The 17,710-nt window shown below is 37.3% G+C and overlaps 1 protein-coding gene across 1 annotated transcript in view; it reads left to right on the plus strand.

Moving 5' to 3' along the window:
• Nucleotides 1-17,710, plus strand: part of LOC134211618 (cell adhesion molecule Dscam2) — a 401,827-nt gene that overhangs the window by 74,051 nt on the left and 310,066 nt on the right. Inside the window, exon 2 of the mRNA XM_062688681.1 lies at nucleotides 9,961-10,545. Within this exon, the coding sequence (XP_062544665.1) occupies nucleotides 10,494-10,545 (52 nt within the window). The 5' untranslated portion in view covers nucleotides 9,961-10,493. The remainder of the gene's footprint in view (nucleotides 1-9,960; nucleotides 10,546-17,710) is intronic.

The raw sequence follows: 17,710 nt of genomic DNA on the forward strand, positions 1-17,710 counted from the left end.
CATTTGAAGTTCTTATGAATTTTCAAAGTTTCAACTAAATATTTCGTGGTAAACTCGTTTTAATTTGTTTTTTTTTCGGTTTTTGTTGGTTTGAAAGAGGTACATATTTTGGTAAACATGAAAGTAATAAAACCCTCAGACAAATGTAGTACAGCCAAAATAGCCTGTAGTACTCACAGAATCAATTAAATTCATTTTGTGAAAAAAATACATCTATTCTAAATGCAACATAATGCAGTTCCGAGCGTCTGAAGTATTGCTATCAAAAGCTTCTGCATACATAAATACAAGTACGGTCGATGGCACAACATGAACGAAACACTTCTTCCGCCGAAGTTTTGTTACCAAACTCAATTTTCCGAGAGAACTTTATCTTCATTCTGCCTTACTTAAACATTTTCGTTCGAAACTTCTACGGCGCTGCAAGGCAACACGGACAATCCACAGCAAGCTGTACCGCAAGACGGGGGGACGAGATCGAGAACACAATTTGCAGCATCGGAATGCTTGCTCTACTTCGGGTGAGATTTTGCAGTTGTGTAAATTTGATCAAAGTTGGATTGAAAAGTAGAGCTAATGTTTGAATAGTACAGTAGAGGAGAAACTCTTTGCCATAAAGTAAATGACAGAATCTAGATGGTTGGAATGTATAGTTTTTGTGTGCTATGTTTTGGTGAAAAGCTTTCCAATGAATTAATCAAGAAGCGGAGCTGTGGCGTTTTTAATTTCTTACTTCAAAACAAATGTAAAATATCCACAAATCCTGCAACGTGATTTTCGAGTACGTTTTATAATTCTCGATGAAACAATTTCGAATTATTATTTATGAATAGCTGGCTCGTCGAACTTCGTCTCGCACAAAATTGATTATTTAGCACAAACATTTATTTTGTATTCACAATTTCAGTTTCAACGTTTACAAACGTCAAAATTTTTTTTTCCACATGTCAAATTTGATTCCACTTGCTTTATTAGTTCCCGAGTTATGCCGAAACTTGTGTTTCATTTGCACGGGATCTTCCACTTCTAGAGCAGGGAGGGGTCTTAAACCATCATAGGAATCTCCCCGGCCTTAACAACTACTGCTTACAAATTTCCACGCCGATCGGTTCAGTAGTTTTTGAGTCTATAAGGGTCAGACAGACAGAAACTTACTTTTATGTATACAGAAGGAAAAAAATAGATTTTGTACATAGATTTATGATTCTAACAAAAACTTATTCAATTTCAAAGGGAATATCACGATAGCATCGATGCAATAGCTTTCAATTTCCCATCGACGATTCCAACTTATCGCATGGAGAAGCAATTTTTCAGATTTCCCTCCACACTTTATATGACTCCCATAAGCTCCACACTACATGTTTGTATGCAGTGCCAGAGCATCGGAACTTCCCCCAAATTCAATTATTGCTCAACGCTGACTGAGAAGTGAAGTGTTGAAGTTCTCTCGGGAAGTTAGAATATAAATTTTCCATAAATCATGTCACTACGCTGGCAAAATGTCGAAGGATTTCGGAAACTACGTTAGTGCTTCATGGGGGTCATATTCACCAACATTGGAAATGTATGCGCTTTTTCAGATCAGTTTCTCAGTTAGATTTCACTTTGAGACGTGGGATGATGTAAATGGTCATTATTTATTCGAATCAACCGTTCACAAATTCACGTTCTCTCGTTTTTTCAGGATCTTGAGAAGTGTGTTAGATTAGTTAGTTCATAAATGCAAAATCCTATATGCCATACGGTCCCAGTTTTAATAATTATGAAAAGGACAGACATCCAAGACGATTGAGTTTCCAGAGGATGGCACATTGGAAAAAGATTTATTTCATTCTTAAAGTCTATTAAGCTCCCATTCGTCAAAACTGTATACTGTAGAATTTGTTTTATCAATGTGGTTGAATCGGATCTGTTGTTAATAATATATATTTTGATTTTGGAAAATAATAATTGTTATTTCCTAGAGCTAATACTGTTTCCGGAATGAAAAATTTATTTTTATGTTAATAAACCAATTGTTTTTTGTCATTACAGAAACAGAAAAAAAGAGTGTGTCTGTGGGCTTATACTTACTTTTTTTTCTCACAAGGGGGAAATATTTTTTTGTTTTTTGATGCCAAAGGACTCAAAATGCATGAAACTTTGAAAATTAATTTTTGAAAAAAATCAACTGTTTTGGGATTTAAAAAAATATTGCTAAAACAATGTTTCATCGAAATTAAAAACCGGACGAAACGCAAACATTTCATAAGCCCTAAAATATGCCCCTATGCATAATTTGAGCTCCATCAGACATGATTTAGTGGTGCAAAAAGTCCCAAAAATGTTATAAGAGAATAAACAAAACGATTTTTTTTTCAAAAAAAAAATCCTAAATAACATCAGATCTCGACGTTTCATGCATTTTGAAATCATTTGGCATCAAAAATAAAAATTGGATTTTCGGGAAAATTTCCATTAGCATTAGCATTGAACAATTCGCACAAATTCGTAGGTGGTACAAGCCAAGACTATTGTATGAAAGTAGCATCACTTTCATCCGTTACCACAGATAATGATTTAGGACTAATCACTATCTCTTAGATCAGACCTGTTCAACCTTTTCAAGCCACGGGCCAATTTTCAAAATAACGATTTGCTGGCGGGACAGGAAATATTCGGTACATATTTTTTATGCATTTTAAAAATAGCCAAAGATTTTTTTTCAGAATGGCTATTTTTTTGAAGGAAAACTAAACGCTATATTATTGCGTTTGAACAATCTTTTTTTGTGTGCTTATTTTCTTTTTCTTAACGTACAGGACATGGAATTGTTGGATTCTTTCCAATACTCGACGCATATTGATTTCACAATCGGTGATCATATTTTGCAAGCAGTTAATAAAGATCAACAATTACTTTTACTGCTTTTATTCTTGATAATAGATGTCCACACAGATATGTACTTCTGAAGCTAGAAAACAGAGTTGTGTCTTTCTGAAATTTAGATTTGAGCTCGTTTTTGCATTGTAGTTAATTTTCTCCATTTGAAACATTTCAGGCACATTATTCACATCAGTGAACGGTGTTGTGGAACTATGTTCTAAAAAATTAACTAATAGGCTTAAAAGTCTTGTCGAAAAGATTCAAGTTTACCAACATATTTAACAGATTTTCATGAATTAGAGAAATGTATCTGTTTTCGACAATTGTTTCAATAGTTTGCTTGTTGAATAATACAAGTCATTGAGGTGTCTGGTGACAAGTTCTATAAAAGTCAAGCCACTCACCCATTCAGGATCAGGCAGCTTGGGCATTGGTTTTGCTTTATCTTATAAAAATAGTGTGAAGAGAAAATTCCGAAGAGAATAAATTCTGTTAAGCAAGATACTATAGGTTAGCCAACGAACTAACATAACAAATCTCTTTATTTTGCTTCCATTTCCGTCAACATTATTCGGAACTAGTGGTGGTTGAGTTTCCTCGCCAAGGTAAAGTTGATTTTCTTAATAACGAGCGTCGCTACATCACGAATATTGATCGTTTTTGCACATATGAAGATCTTTTTTGTAAATGAAAATGATAAAATCAATTTGCAGAGAAATATCACAAATTAACTTTTGTGATTAATTATTTTAATAATAGTCTTTTAACTTTTGTGGCTGATTAACAATGGATTAACAAATAAACAAATTGCTTTAATATTCAAGTGTCATAACGCCCGTGTTATTTCTTTTCATTGTCGGAGCTCCAGCAGTTGCTAGGCCTTAAGTTTTCAAAGAAGAGTTCAAGCTCCTTCATACAGGTCTTAACAGCTTTCCTCAGGTCTATACCGCTACCCGAATAGAAATTACAATAGAGTTACATTAAAATATCATAAAAATACAATACATTTTATTTTTTAACATTCAATTCTATTGTTCTTATATTGTACCAATTAAATTTCCTTATGGTTGTTCCAATAAACGTACAATAAAATTTACTGACAGAAAAATGATGACAATAGAATTACATTAAGTTCTATTGTAATGGCAAAAATTTGTTGTCTATTGTTACGATAACTAACAACCCCTATTTTCTATTGTAAAATTGCCCTCTACAATAGAATTTATAGTGGAAAACAATATTCCTAATTGTTCTTCTATTGTGAGCAACAATAGAGTTTAATGTAATTACAATTAAATTAATCGTATTGTTACAATAATTTCTATTGTAATTTTTTTGGACTTTTTTATTCGGGTAGTCGTTTCCTTCAATGGAATCAAAGCTGATAATTAGACTTTGATTTGACGATGATCATCAAATGCCCCTTATGAAGACAGCTGCATGTGTTTTGTTTTATTTATTTTTTTCATCGATTACGAGCTAGTTTAATCAGAACAAGGTGAATTTTAAACGTTGTAACCTGCGAGTTACAATTAACCCGTTTTGTTTAGTCTTGTCGCTGAGTGTATTTTGGGTAGTTTGGTGTCGTTTTAACTGGCTACCCATTATGCTTTTGTTTTATTTTGATATGGCAACATACACCACCACTGTGGATTGTGAATATTTGAATTTGTTTGTTTTTGAATTAAATTTTGTTCACATTGTTTTGTATAGGGTTTTGTTTTGTTGAATTTAAATTATAGTGCTTGTTTTTGAATAAGGTTAGCGCCAGAGCTGCTCCCGTAGGCCTAAAAGCGGCGCTCATACATAAGCAGTATAACAGCCGAGCACGGTGGCAGGAGCGATGGCGATTATTTGTTTTGGTCTGGTCGATGACGTGAAAAAGGGAGAGTGTTACGAACCGCGAAGACGATCGCACGCGTTTTGACAACCCGCTAGTTTTGACTCGGAGTTTTGGTGCCGGATATCTATCCGTGGTGCTAACTAACTAAGTCCCAGCATCGTCGGGAGTGGAAAAGTGGTTCCCCCGATAATTAGTTTTGACTCGGAGTTTTGGTGCCGGATATCTATCCGTGGTGCTAACTAACTAAGTCCCAGCATCGTCGGGAGTGGAAAAGTGGTTCCCCCGAGAAGTGCCGGTTCGGGAACGAAGAAAAGTGCTGTGTTAGTGCAGTGCATTAGGGTGTAGGATCGCCGCCATACTGGGAAGCTCATCGTAAAGGAGTGTTTCGCTTCCCAGCGGGTAAGTCAAAGATCCCCAAAACACCCGCCGTTCTCACGGTGGGGGCTCAGTCAATAGAATTCCTCGCCCTCACAGTAAACAGCCAAAGAGAGCGAAGACAGGTGCGTACAAAGGGGCGTACCACCTGTAGTAGTGAACTGCGGTCACTACTTGGACCGTCTACGGCGAGTAGGCAGGTTCGGTGATTTTACACCAGCGTCGCTAGGGGGATCAGACAAAGGAGCTTGCTCTTCCCCCTAGCTAAAAGTAAAGGACGGCTGCCGTGGCAGTCTGTAAAGCCCGAGAGTGAGAGAGTGGAAGGATAGAAGAAGAAGAAGAAGTAGAAAGCGGAAAGGAAGGAGAGAGAAAAAGAGCAAAGCGGAGACCAGTTTGCCTGCTGCTGCTGTATTGCTGTCGACGAAGGGGCCCCCAACGAGAGTAGTGAGTCAACTAGTGCCGTAGCAAGGGGGAGCAAGAGGTCAGAATAGAATATAAGGTTTTTTAATTTTGAAATATTTCTTCTTTTTGCTTATTTTGTCCATCCGAAATCCGAAGGTAAGTGGGAGTTCCCTGCGGCCGCCCTGCTGGGGTGAATTGTATGAGGGGAAGCTCAGGGCTTTCAACGTAATGTAATTTATAAATATTCTGTGAGAACTTTAACTCCGTATTGCCAAAGTCTCATCAACAACAAAACTGGCCCGTGCTCGATTATTCGACTTCGTGCTAGCACAGATTTAATGCTTCAATCAGTAATAACCTACAGTATTTATTAATAAGAAGGAGCTTCTCGAGCCAGATAGAAAAACTTCCGGGCCGGTCATGAAGTATTTTTTGTTACACGCCGCGGGCCACGAAAAATGAAGCCAAGGGCCGCATCCGGCCCGCGGGCCGTACGTTGGGCAGCCCTGTCTTAAGCGGTGCTTACCCATGTGCTTAAACCTGGTTTGAGGCCTAAGCGGAGGTGGCCTAAGAAAGAGGCGCTCAAAAAAGACTTCACAAGGGCCCTTGGATTCCATGCCTCTTTGACAAAGTTATACTGATCTGTGGTGGTCTGACTAGTGGTCTCCCTTTTAGGCCACCTTCACTAAGATACCCTGCATCCAGTCGACCGGGAAACTTGCGGTAGGCTTATAGACCTCCACTTTACAAGCGCTCAGTGGAAAGCCAACTCCGCGATGGCGGGGAGCGTCTTCACCTCGTAAACAAGATATCAGACTTTGTCCCGACGGCATTCTGTGTTCTCCAAAGTTTGGCCAGCGGACTTCACTCAGTCTAAGGATCCCTAGCTTCATGCGGCTTGCATCATTGGCAAGTACTCTTATACTAAGTTTCAATTCATTTCATTTATCCGTATAAGAAAACACATTCAAAAATTGTTCTTATATCACATCGTGTTGTATTTTGTCCTGCTACAATCCTTTAGTGAATCATATCAACAAAACAGTAAAGCAGAGGGTCACATATTTTCCTCTGTACATGCAGACAGCATTCGCATTCGAAAAGGCTGCATGCATGAATGTATGTATGCATGATGCTATGACTCGAACTAAGTTCGTTTATCTTCTACTCTAGATCAGTCGCTGTCGATATCGACAAGGAGGCACGGGGCGTCGCTGTTCCAAAAATGTGTGACCGTTTTGATTTATGAATTTTAATGCTGTGTGCATCGAAATTGCCATTAAAGATGTTTCGAGCTTGATACCTACTATTCAGAGTAAACTAAACGGCCAATAGTAGAAACAGCTCGCAGTAGTAGCAAAACTTTATTCATGCTGGGAATTCCAAATGATTTTTTTTCCATGTAGTATCTATTACGGTCTCCAGTTAGCCTTGCGAACAAATGCGTAGGACTGCAAATCTGGAGATGCCTAGTTCGATTTTCGGTCCGGTCTAGGATGTTTATGGGTGGAATCATTTTCGGCAACACACACGAGTTGGGAACAGCCTTCATAGTGACAGATTACACGGCGCGTGATGTGAGAAATGTGCTGGTTGAGGATCAAAAGCCGGTTCTTCAATTCATCATAGTCCATAGCGTACACTCCGGAAGTACTGATGATTATACCCGAGCAGGAGCAACGTCCTCGATAACAGAAATTGGTATGAACTAGCCTTGCATAAGAAGTAAAATACCAGAAAATAATACCAAAAACTTATATGCTGTATAATTGAGGTATAACATGCCTAGGTATTTCAATACCAAAAGAATAATAATTTGTTATGTATTTGGTATTGATATATAATTGTAAAGATGGCCATTCGCTACACCTACTTTCAGCATAGCTTTCAGTATCGGTACATCTGGAGATCACTAGGGGAAACTGAACGACACACATGATCCCCACTTTTTGTTTCGGGTATTTCTCGATGCAACATGCATCACTTATACGCTTTTGGAAATACTAGACATACAATTCAATTAATTATTCATGACCATCTGTGTTTTATATATTGAGGTACACTTTGTGATTGCGAAAAATCGAAAAACGTCTCGATGGATTTACAACTTCCTTGTACCATTGGATCAAGTAAGAGTCAACGCTTCATTTCCAAAAATGTATTGAAATATTGTGTTACAATTATTTACTGTTTATAATTTGCTAAAAGTTTCGATAAATCAATAATCCCATAAGTGCATCGCAAGCAGTTCTAATCCTCAGTTTGATCAATATCTCGAAACGGCAGCGCAGCGACTTCTGAAAATTCAATCGTAATGATTCCGTCGGTAGTGGCCCGGAAAACCCTAACGATGGCGGTCATCGGCGGTGATCCATCTTAAAATTCATTAGCATGGGTGGCGTTTGTAGGGATAGTTGGTGGGAAAATATGGAGCCTACCAACGATCGCATCGATAACGGTTCCAGATCCAGCGGAAATATATATCGGCCGTTAACTTTAGCAGCACACAAGTAAAATTGTTCGTTGCAGAAAGTTTATTTGCATCGGTGGCGTCTGCAACGATTAATTGGTAGAAAATTATCGACGGTCATCTTCGGCGACTTTTGCACTCAAGCGAGATTTTCTGGCAAGGTTCAGATTTTCGTTTGGCTGCTCTTATTGATCAAAAAATGCATTATTGAAAACAAATCGAATCTTTCTAGAATCAGCATTTTAAACAAGAGAACTGAGTTAAGCAGAATTTTCTACCAAATACAAAACAGCACCAAAACTGTCTGAGGATTTATTTCAAGCGGCTGACAGCTTTTTTGGAATTGTTAGTCCTGAAAAGGACTGTTTGGAATTCCGATGATGATCATCAATCAGTAAGGCGGTAATTTTTTGTAGCAGCGACGGGCTTTTTGATGGAGCAGCTTTTTTTCTGTTAACTTACACGCGCGTTTTCATCCAAATGCTTGGGGGCGTTCTGCATGACGCAGATTTTTGCACACATCTCTTGGTGCCAGTGGAGGTGCTCGGAATCTTCTTCGCTGCTGCAGTGGATGCGTTCTGGAAAACTTTCTTTGGTTCGTTCTACAAACATTGAGCGCCGTTGCTGATGAAGCAAGTGTGTAGGAGCCGGACAATACTAAATACTCATCCTACTTGGTTGGCATGTGTACAAAAATACATTTTAGAGAGTTAGTTCTGAAAATGTATTGCGAGAGATCGGCTGGTACCTGGTGCTGGGAATTTGGTTTCATCAGTACCCGCTAAGCTGCGGTGGACGACGGAGGTCCTTCGTAGGGGTCGTGGGATCAAAGCCCACCGAAGGGGCGGTTACCCTCCAATACCTTTTCCGAACTAAATCTATCAAATGTTGTACATATGCATAATCAAGTTTCAGACTTATATGGTGAATATGATTCGATGTACCATTTTCTTTATAACTTTTAAACGGAACGGTCGATCATTTTAAAAATCAATAGTGATCAACTATCCTTTGCCCCCTGTCGAATGAAACTTGTTGCGAGGAAATCCGTCAAGGATTACTATATGAAAAGTTGTCTAATGTTTTACTTAGCTTTTGTGCACACACATACACACACACATTCACACACATACACACGGACAGACAAACATTTGTTCAGCACGTCGAGCTGAGTCGAATGATATATAACACTGTGGGTCTCCGAAGCTCTATAAAAAGTTCGTTTTCGGAGTGAAATGATAGCCTTTCGGTACAATTTTGTTGTACGAGAAAGGCAAAAATAGGAATAATTTAGCACGAAATGATTCGTACATTTATTTTAAAGTCATGAATGAATTTCATAATCTCATTATTATAAAGAAAAAGTTTGGAAGCTCAAATACTAACCAAGAAAGGCGGAAACCGCTCATTCACTTTTGGTGCTTTGCAGCATGCTCAAAAATTAAAACAATCATCTTCTATTGATGAGTATTTTTAACAACACTATAACATTGAAATAAGACATCATAAATCCTTCCTCATTATTCTCACTTCGATCAGGTGACAAAATGTATACTGGTAAAAGTGTTTCTTACAATTCAGATGATAACATCTGACAAGTTGCTCGCTTAATGGCTTGGTTATTCATAAATTTACACCTTTTCACTCTGCAGATATCCATCTCTCGAAGGAATTATGGCGAATTACGATACGACTTTGACAAGTAATAATTTCGGTGAAAGCGTTCGGGCATCAAGTTGGAAGCTCGCGGATCGTTATAAACTGTACGAAACATCTTCGTGTATAAAAGAGCGTTTTATCTGATTAAATATTAATATGCTAAATTGGTCACACTTGCTGCTTTCGGGAGGAGATGTCGTACCGACCGTGATGAGCGAGCAACTGTATTGGATGAACTTTCGCAGAAGAACCAAAGTACCGTTCTTCTACACTTGCCAGCTTCTTCCGCGTAATATAAAAGTTTCATAACGTATTCGTCTTCTCGCTTCTTGTTTTCTTTCAGGATTATCGCCACCCTGACTGACTCCATCCTTGCCGGGAAAGTTCAGCTGAAGCATTTTTCGTACCAGTCGACTGACGTTCGCGCCACGATGGTTCAACTGTAAAAAGTTTTGCTTTTCTGCGCTTTCGGTGGTAATCGTAGATGTGCACTCATGGGACTGCCAAAGTGTGAAATAATTACTAAGCTACATGTACATACATAGTTGACATATGAAATCCATTGCATTAGGTTCCAAAAGCTAGTGAAACTGACGTTTGGTAATTGGAAATCAAATTAAGAGGGATACACACCATCCTGCTATCATTAAAACGTAAAAGCTAGGAAAGTTTTAGACTTCAAATTAAGTGACTTCAGAAAGTTGTAATTAGTGGCTTTTGTGTATAAGTGGAGAAAAAAGTTTCAGCAGAGCTCATAGTGTTACGAAAACCAGCGGAGCACCATAATGTCGTGCAGTTATTCCAGACGGAAGCAGTAGAGACTGCCGGCTCCCATCTTCGCTGTTCATCATATGATTTTACCAGAGCCGAGCAAAAATGGATGTACATGGCCTGCTGAAGGTTGTTTGCTTGCTGTATATTATGAGAGGTAAGTGTGTTACTTTTATTCTAGTTCGAGAAATCACATTCACCGTTATTTCGCACACGAAGAATCGGAAGAATCCCGACTTATCGGACATAACGTCACGTCACTAATTCTATAAATTAATTTTGGTCAAATAATATTCATTTATTTAATTGTCTTCGAAAAACCTGATAAAAGGTGAAGCGTTATGTGTCTGGGGTTAAAGCCACCCCCAAGTAGACCTGGTAGACCAACTGAACTCAACTCCCGGAGAATTTGGAGAACCTAGAACATCTGCGTTGGACTTATTTGAATGGTGAAATATTCGCAAAAGTTCTATCCTCATTTTAAACATAAAAAAACAATAACGGTTTTTGGCGTGGGACTACGTCTGGGGTACACTTTGCGATTGCGAAAATCGAAAAACGTCACGAAAATGTGATAGACTTTGATCGTCAATATCTCAGACATTTGTCGATGGATTTCTAATTTTTTGACCGTTCAATCAAGGAAAAGTCAATGCTTCATATCCAATGTATTAACATATTGATTTCGGATTCGGATAATCAACCATATGCTATCCTATTACATCGCATACAGACGCAAACACAGACGTCAAATTAATGCAACTTCCAGGTTTAGTTATAATTCTCAGTTTGATCAATATATAAAAAAAACGCAGCGTTACGTTTTGTTGCGATCGTCAAAGGTGTTTGCTGCAGAGAAATCATTTGCAACATTCTTTCAGACTATTCTAAAGTATTGACGATAAATTGAAGCCGCTAAGAGTACAAATGTAAAAAAGTACGTTTTCCCATACTAATCTTCACATAAATTTAAAACGCGATACGGAAAGCAAGGACTCAACCAATCGAACCCATATTTTGCACAGTTGGGGTCCCAAAACAATTAAAAAATAACTCACTTGATTGGATAAGGTTTGCGATTTTCATACAACTGCGCCCACTCTAATATAGTGTATCTGTTCCATTATTAATAACATTCTCCTATATCAATAACATTCGCAAAACAGGCTATTCAGGTTCAATTTGTGTCGTGTTTTGTTGTTATCCGGCGTGCTCACTGCTGAAAAAAATCACAAAAATGAGAACAAAACAATTTGCGCACCAATTCTTTGTTTTCGAATGGTATTGATTGCATTATTGGCTCCACTATATGTATGCATTCAAGAAGCAGTTCCCCTATAAAACCTTGTCACAAAAAGCCACTTGCGTACTTAGTTTTTCCAAAATTATTTAGACTTCCATTTGAAAAGAAAAACCTTTTTGTCGATTTTGTTCTCAAATGGATATAATAGATAAACGGAAAATCTTACAAAAAGTTTAAGTGTGGATAACTATCGCAAAATTAGCCAAATTGTCGAATGAAAAAATTTAATTTAAAAAAACTCAAGTCAATTTGCAATCTGTAAGCGAAATCGGGGGCCCTCCTTAGCCGTGCGGTAAGACGCGCGTCTACAAAGCAAAACCATGCTGAGGGTGGCTGGGTTCGATTCCCGGTGCCGGTCTAGGCAATTTTCGTATTGGAAATTGTCTCGACTTCCCTGGGCATAAAAGTATCATCGTATTAGCCTCATGATATATGAATGCAAAAATGGTAACTTGGCTAAGAAACCTCGCAGTTAATAACTGTGGAAGTGCTTAATGAACACTAAGCTGCGAGGCGGCTCTGTCCCAGTGTGGGGATGTAATGCCAATAAAAAGAAGAAGAAGAAGCGAAATCGAGAATTTTCAACATCAATTGCGAAGAGGAGTAAACATTTGCTTATCTCCCATATCTTGTAGAATTCTTCTGACTTCTTTCAGAGACAATTTAACCTTTACTTCAATTTAGGTGTAGGTATTCAGTTTTGTTACCATTGTACATATTTACATTTTGTTGAAATCGGCAGCTAAACAACAAAAAACGAGTAATTAACTCAAGGCAGCAAGTAGATTGCATGTCTTACCTTGTCATTAGACGAGTTAAAACTATCCCATTTAATTCCACCTGATTGATTGTAACTTTATAGATACGCATTTCGACCTCTACAGTAAGGCCATCTTCAGTGTCATACTTGACTCGACTCGAGTCGAATCGACCAAGTGAAGACATTTCACTTGAAAGCTCTAAACATTTCCTTATGGCATTTCTTGATTTACACGTTTAGTTGATTTGTGTACAATGAATTAAGTTCAAATTGATTTTCAATAATGATGAAACATACTTGAATTTTTTTGATTCGATACGACATTGATTAGAAAAAAAATACGAACAAGTAAAACTCAATAGACTTGCTTGTGCAGTCTCTCACTTGAAAATGCAAACTCGACAAAATGCTAAACAAAGCATAAATCTTTCTCGGCATCATCTCAATGCACCGATAGTTGAACTTTATGCGGACCGCCACTATCACGCTCTACATAAGAACGTGAGCCATGCTGTTTCCGCTCTTGCGGTGCCATACCCGGCATGGACTGGTTCTAGTAGTGCTGTGTGAATACCACAAGAGTTTGAATTTTCCAGCACGTTTTACTGCACTTTTTATGTAGTTCTACAAGTGCATTGCAGCTCTGCATCGGAGTCACCCGGTTTGCAAGGTTGTTGGAATGTTTTGCCTCTCTATTGTTAGAACGAACGTGGCGTGAAATTGTGCCGTAAAACTGCAAGAATTCCTTCATTAAATTATGAGCAGGAATAGAAGGGGAAAACAATTTTCATGTAATTCGTTCGAGTTCAGTTGTAATTCGTGCTATTGAGCTTCGATAACTACTCTACAAAACCTCAAACAATAACTAACTATCGGTATTTTAGTTTTTATTTTTACATCTTTACAATCGTTCTCTTATTCTGTTTATTTAGTATTAACCCATATTATCTTCGTGCACAAAGTTTGCATAAATTGCGTTGAAAAGTAATAAGTTATTGCAGTACTGCCTTAGGGGAGCATATTATAATATCGCCATATTATCCCTGCGTCATATAAATGGGACATCTATTGTACATGTTTAGGGAGCTTTTCCTACACTCTGGGCGTTTGGTTAAACATTTCAACAACAATCATTTGACAACACCCTTTACTTCTTGACTGTTTTCCCACGTCCTGTTTTGATGCGTATCAAATCTGAATTCTTGTTTAAATAACAATTTTCGTGTCGGGTATCGTTTCATTATATGTTTTACGCGGTTTGTTTTTGATTATGTTAGGTGCTTGGTTTTTTTTTTAATCTTTATTAAAGTGATTTTTAAATTAAAAATAAAGTTCATCACTATATGGCCCTTGGATTTATCAAATGATTGAGTTGATCCTACGAAATAAAAACACAAAAAAATCGAAGAAAAATCAGTGCTAGCGATCCTAGTAAAGGTAGTTTATGACGCTATAGGTAACGGCAAGGAGCTCATTAGATTAGAAAATGAATTGGCTAGAGAGAACTAGTGAATAAAACTTGCTATCTGAGGCAATATGTGCACAAGATTGTCTGTATGTGAACATTGTACGAAAAAAAGCAATGCTACAAAAATCACTCATGGTGCAAAACTTGATGTATATTTTCGAACGAGAAAAAATGTATATCCTATGCTAGTGTTTGGATGAGGTCCATGGTTAAGTGCAATGGTGCAAGGCCATTTTTATTTTCGGTCGACAGCAACACCACGCTGTCGACGTGCTCAAAGAAATTATGAAACATCGCCATCTGTTTTGGCAGTGGGCATCGTGCAGTATGTTGATAAAAAATACGCTGTTTTGAAATCCCGTTTGTACCGCTAACGGTTTTGGTCAAGCATAGGTGTTTAACTTTCAGCTCGAAATATTTTAAAATATGGTAGTTAAAATCATAAACAAATTGAAACTGAGAAGAAAGTTTTCTAGAGATCGTAGATTATTATAAACACTTGTGTAGACTGAATACGTTGACAAAATTTTGATAAAATTTGGGATGAGCGTTTAACTAAGGCAACTAAGGCAATAGTAACGTTTACATGGACCTATTGTTTTGGCTTCACTTCTCAGTAAAAAAACGAAGAATTTTCTGACCAGGACTTCAACCTTAAAATCGGGTAATGAAAGCTGTTAGATGTTGAGGTAGAACGAAGAACATCATACGACAGTATGAAGAAGAGAAGTCATACACGTTAAAGTCCCTGATCTGCGACTCAGGTCGGGTAGCCAGTTATAGTACCTAGGCGAAATCCGATGATCCAATGATGAAGTCCACTGTTCTCCGGAAATAAAATCACTGCAGTCAGTCGAACTCAAACTTGAATAACGACTAAGGACAAGGAGGAAAACTAAGGAAAATTGCCTAGACCGGCACCAGGAATCGAACCCAGCCACCCTCAGCATGGTCTTGCTTTGTAGCCGCGCGTCTTACCGCACGGCTAAGGAGGGCCCCTCGCAAAACGCATAAGAACTCTGAATTAGAGACAACTTTTGTGTTCCTGCAAAGCAGGATATAGTCGGTTGGTAGCAAACGGAATGGAGCAAGAAAAAAGAAAGACGGGAGAAAGAAGGCTGGAAACGGAAGAAAGAAGAGAAAGTAGGAAAAAGAAAAAAGGAAGAGGGAAGAAGAAATAAAATGGAAGGAAAAAGGAAGAAGGAAGAAATAAGGAAGTAGAAAGAAGGAAGACGGGAGAAAGAAAGAAGAAGGGAGAAGGAAGAAGGAAAAAGGAAGAAGGGAGTAGAAAGAAGGAAGAAGAAAGAAGGAAGAAGAAAGAAGGAAGAAGGAAGAAGGAAAGAAGGAAGAAGGAACTAAGAAAAAAGAAGAAGGAAAAAGGAAGAAGAAAGAAGGAAGAAGGAAAGGAGGATGAAAAAAAAGGAAGAAGGAAGAAAGAAGAAGGAAAAAGGAAGACAAGAGAAAGAAGGAAGAAAGAAGAAGGAAAAAGGAAGAAGGAAGACGGGAGAAGAGGGAAGAAGGAAAAGGAAAAAGAAAAAAGGAAGAATGGAAAAAGAAGAAGGAAAAAGGAAGAAGGATGAAGGAAGGAGGAAGAAGGAAGAAAGAAGAAGGAAAAAGACAGATAGAATAAGGAAGATGCAAGAAGGAAGAAGGAAGAAAGGGTAAGGTAAAGAAAGAATTTCTCATTTTTCACTTTTTGCTTCTTTTTGTTAATTCGGCCTAATGGCCATACGGCCTAATGACCTTCGGCCAAATGGCCTGACACCTTTGAAATTAAGAACACCAGCAAATTATGTGCTAAACGGAATTTTAGACTCCGCAGACATCGCAAACTGTCCGAAAGATCCTGAAACGAGAGGAATAGTGTAGAATCCGTCGTTTCAAATAGTAGCGTTAGAGAAGGTACGGGTGGTTTTTGGCATCACGCCGCCGACACTTTTGCATCAGCGAACGCAGCTACAATTTTGAAAAATGTTCATGTTTTTACAATAATCCAAGAAAAAAAAACTTTCAAAAGGATTTCTTGTGGATAATCAGGAAAAATCCAGTAAAAAAATGTCATGTCAAAACTTTGACATTACTTCATACAATCCTGATAAAATGCTGGCATTGAGAATGATTTTTGAACAATTCTCTCTGAAAAATTTTGCTACAAATTGTAATTTCATTAAAAAACAAAAAATATCTCCAGTGTAAATTCCGAAAAATTTTCCCTAAAGCTCCGAAAAAAATTCCATGTGAATTCTGAAAATTCAAAACAGTCCCGTGGGAAATACATATAAAAATGTTCATATTTTCATATTTTTTTTACATTCTAATGAATTTCTTCGACAAGTTCTTTCGAATCTTCACCAGAAATTCTTCTTAAAAAAAAAGTTTTTCGAACATTTTAAGGAGTACACTTCGACATGTTCAGTCTCAAGTTAGCCTTGCGAGCAAAGGCGTAGAATTGCCCATCTGGAGATGGCGAGTTCGATTCTCGTTCCTATCTAGGATGTTTTCGGGTGAGAAACATTCTCGACACCCAAGGTATAGTGTATCCATCGTACTTACTACACAAGATATATAATCGTGCAATGGCTGGCATATAAAAGCATTCAATTTATAACTGAGGAAATGCCAATAGATTATACTAAGTTGAAAAGCAGACCAACTAGTATTTTTTAATTCGAGGCATTATTTAGAATTTCCACAGAAGAGTCTATAGATTATCTTCAAAAAATTCTTTGGATTTTCAAAGAATAAAGCTTTAGAATTCTCAAAGTTATTTTTTTTTTAATTTGCTCCATAAATTCTTCCATAATTTCATCGGGAATTCATTCTTCTTCAGGAAGTCATTTTGATTTCTTTGTAGGTTCAGCTAAACATTGCTTTAAATCTTTACCATGCAAAGATGCACAGGAAATGATTTAGAAATTTTATGGAATTTTCACATCAGAAAATCTTTAAAATTTTGATTTATTTTTTTAAGGAATTCCTACTGGAAATGCTTCAAAAGTACAACCTTTACAAGTAGGTACTACAAAAGTGCAATTTTTTTCGTTATTTCCACTTGTAAAAACATCGGAATTTCCTCAGGAAATTCATTATTGGTGATTCAGATCAACTTTTTTCGATTTTCTACTGGAAAATCTTAGGAATTTCCATCGGAAATATTTTGGCATATTCCGAATAATTTCTTTTGGAAATTAAAAAAACTGCCAAGAATTTCCTTTGAAGATTCATTAAAGTTGCCCAGGATTTTGAAGAAAATCTTTAGAGATTCTGTAAAAAAAGTAAGCTTGATTTTTTTTTCTAATTTATATTGGAAATTCTTCGGAATTTGATGTTTATTGGAATATTCATCGTAAATATGCATTTCGGATCCTTCTACGGATTCTTATAGTTCTTCAAAATTTCTACCGAACGTTTTCGGAACTCTTCCACAGAATTTCGGAAAAAAATGTCGTTGAAATTCTAAAAAAAATTTCCGTGGAGACTCCGAAGAATTTCTTGTCAATATTCCGAAGGGTTTCCCTTGCAACTCCAGAATAATTATTCTTGAAAATTAAGAAGATCTTGGAATTTAAAATTAATCCAAGCAATAAATATAGGCAATAATTTAGGCTTAAGAAGCCTAGTTTTTATGATATTGAATAATTAGGATAATTGATCGAAAAATTTTATAATGCGCCTAAATGCTCTAAATGCACAAAAGTCTATTTTAAATTCATAAAAGGGTCTTAGAACTAAGAAGATTCTTGTGATATGAAAAAAGCGGCAGTGTTCTAGAAAAAAAAACACTCCAATTC

The sequence above is a fragment of the Armigeres subalbatus genome, chromosome 2 (assembly GCF_024139115.2).
Source record: "Armigeres subalbatus isolate Guangzhou_Male chromosome 2, GZ_Asu_2, whole genome shotgun sequence".
In the NCBI taxonomy this organism is placed as follows: Eukaryota; Metazoa; Arthropoda; class Insecta; order Diptera; family Culicidae; genus Armigeres; species Armigeres subalbatus.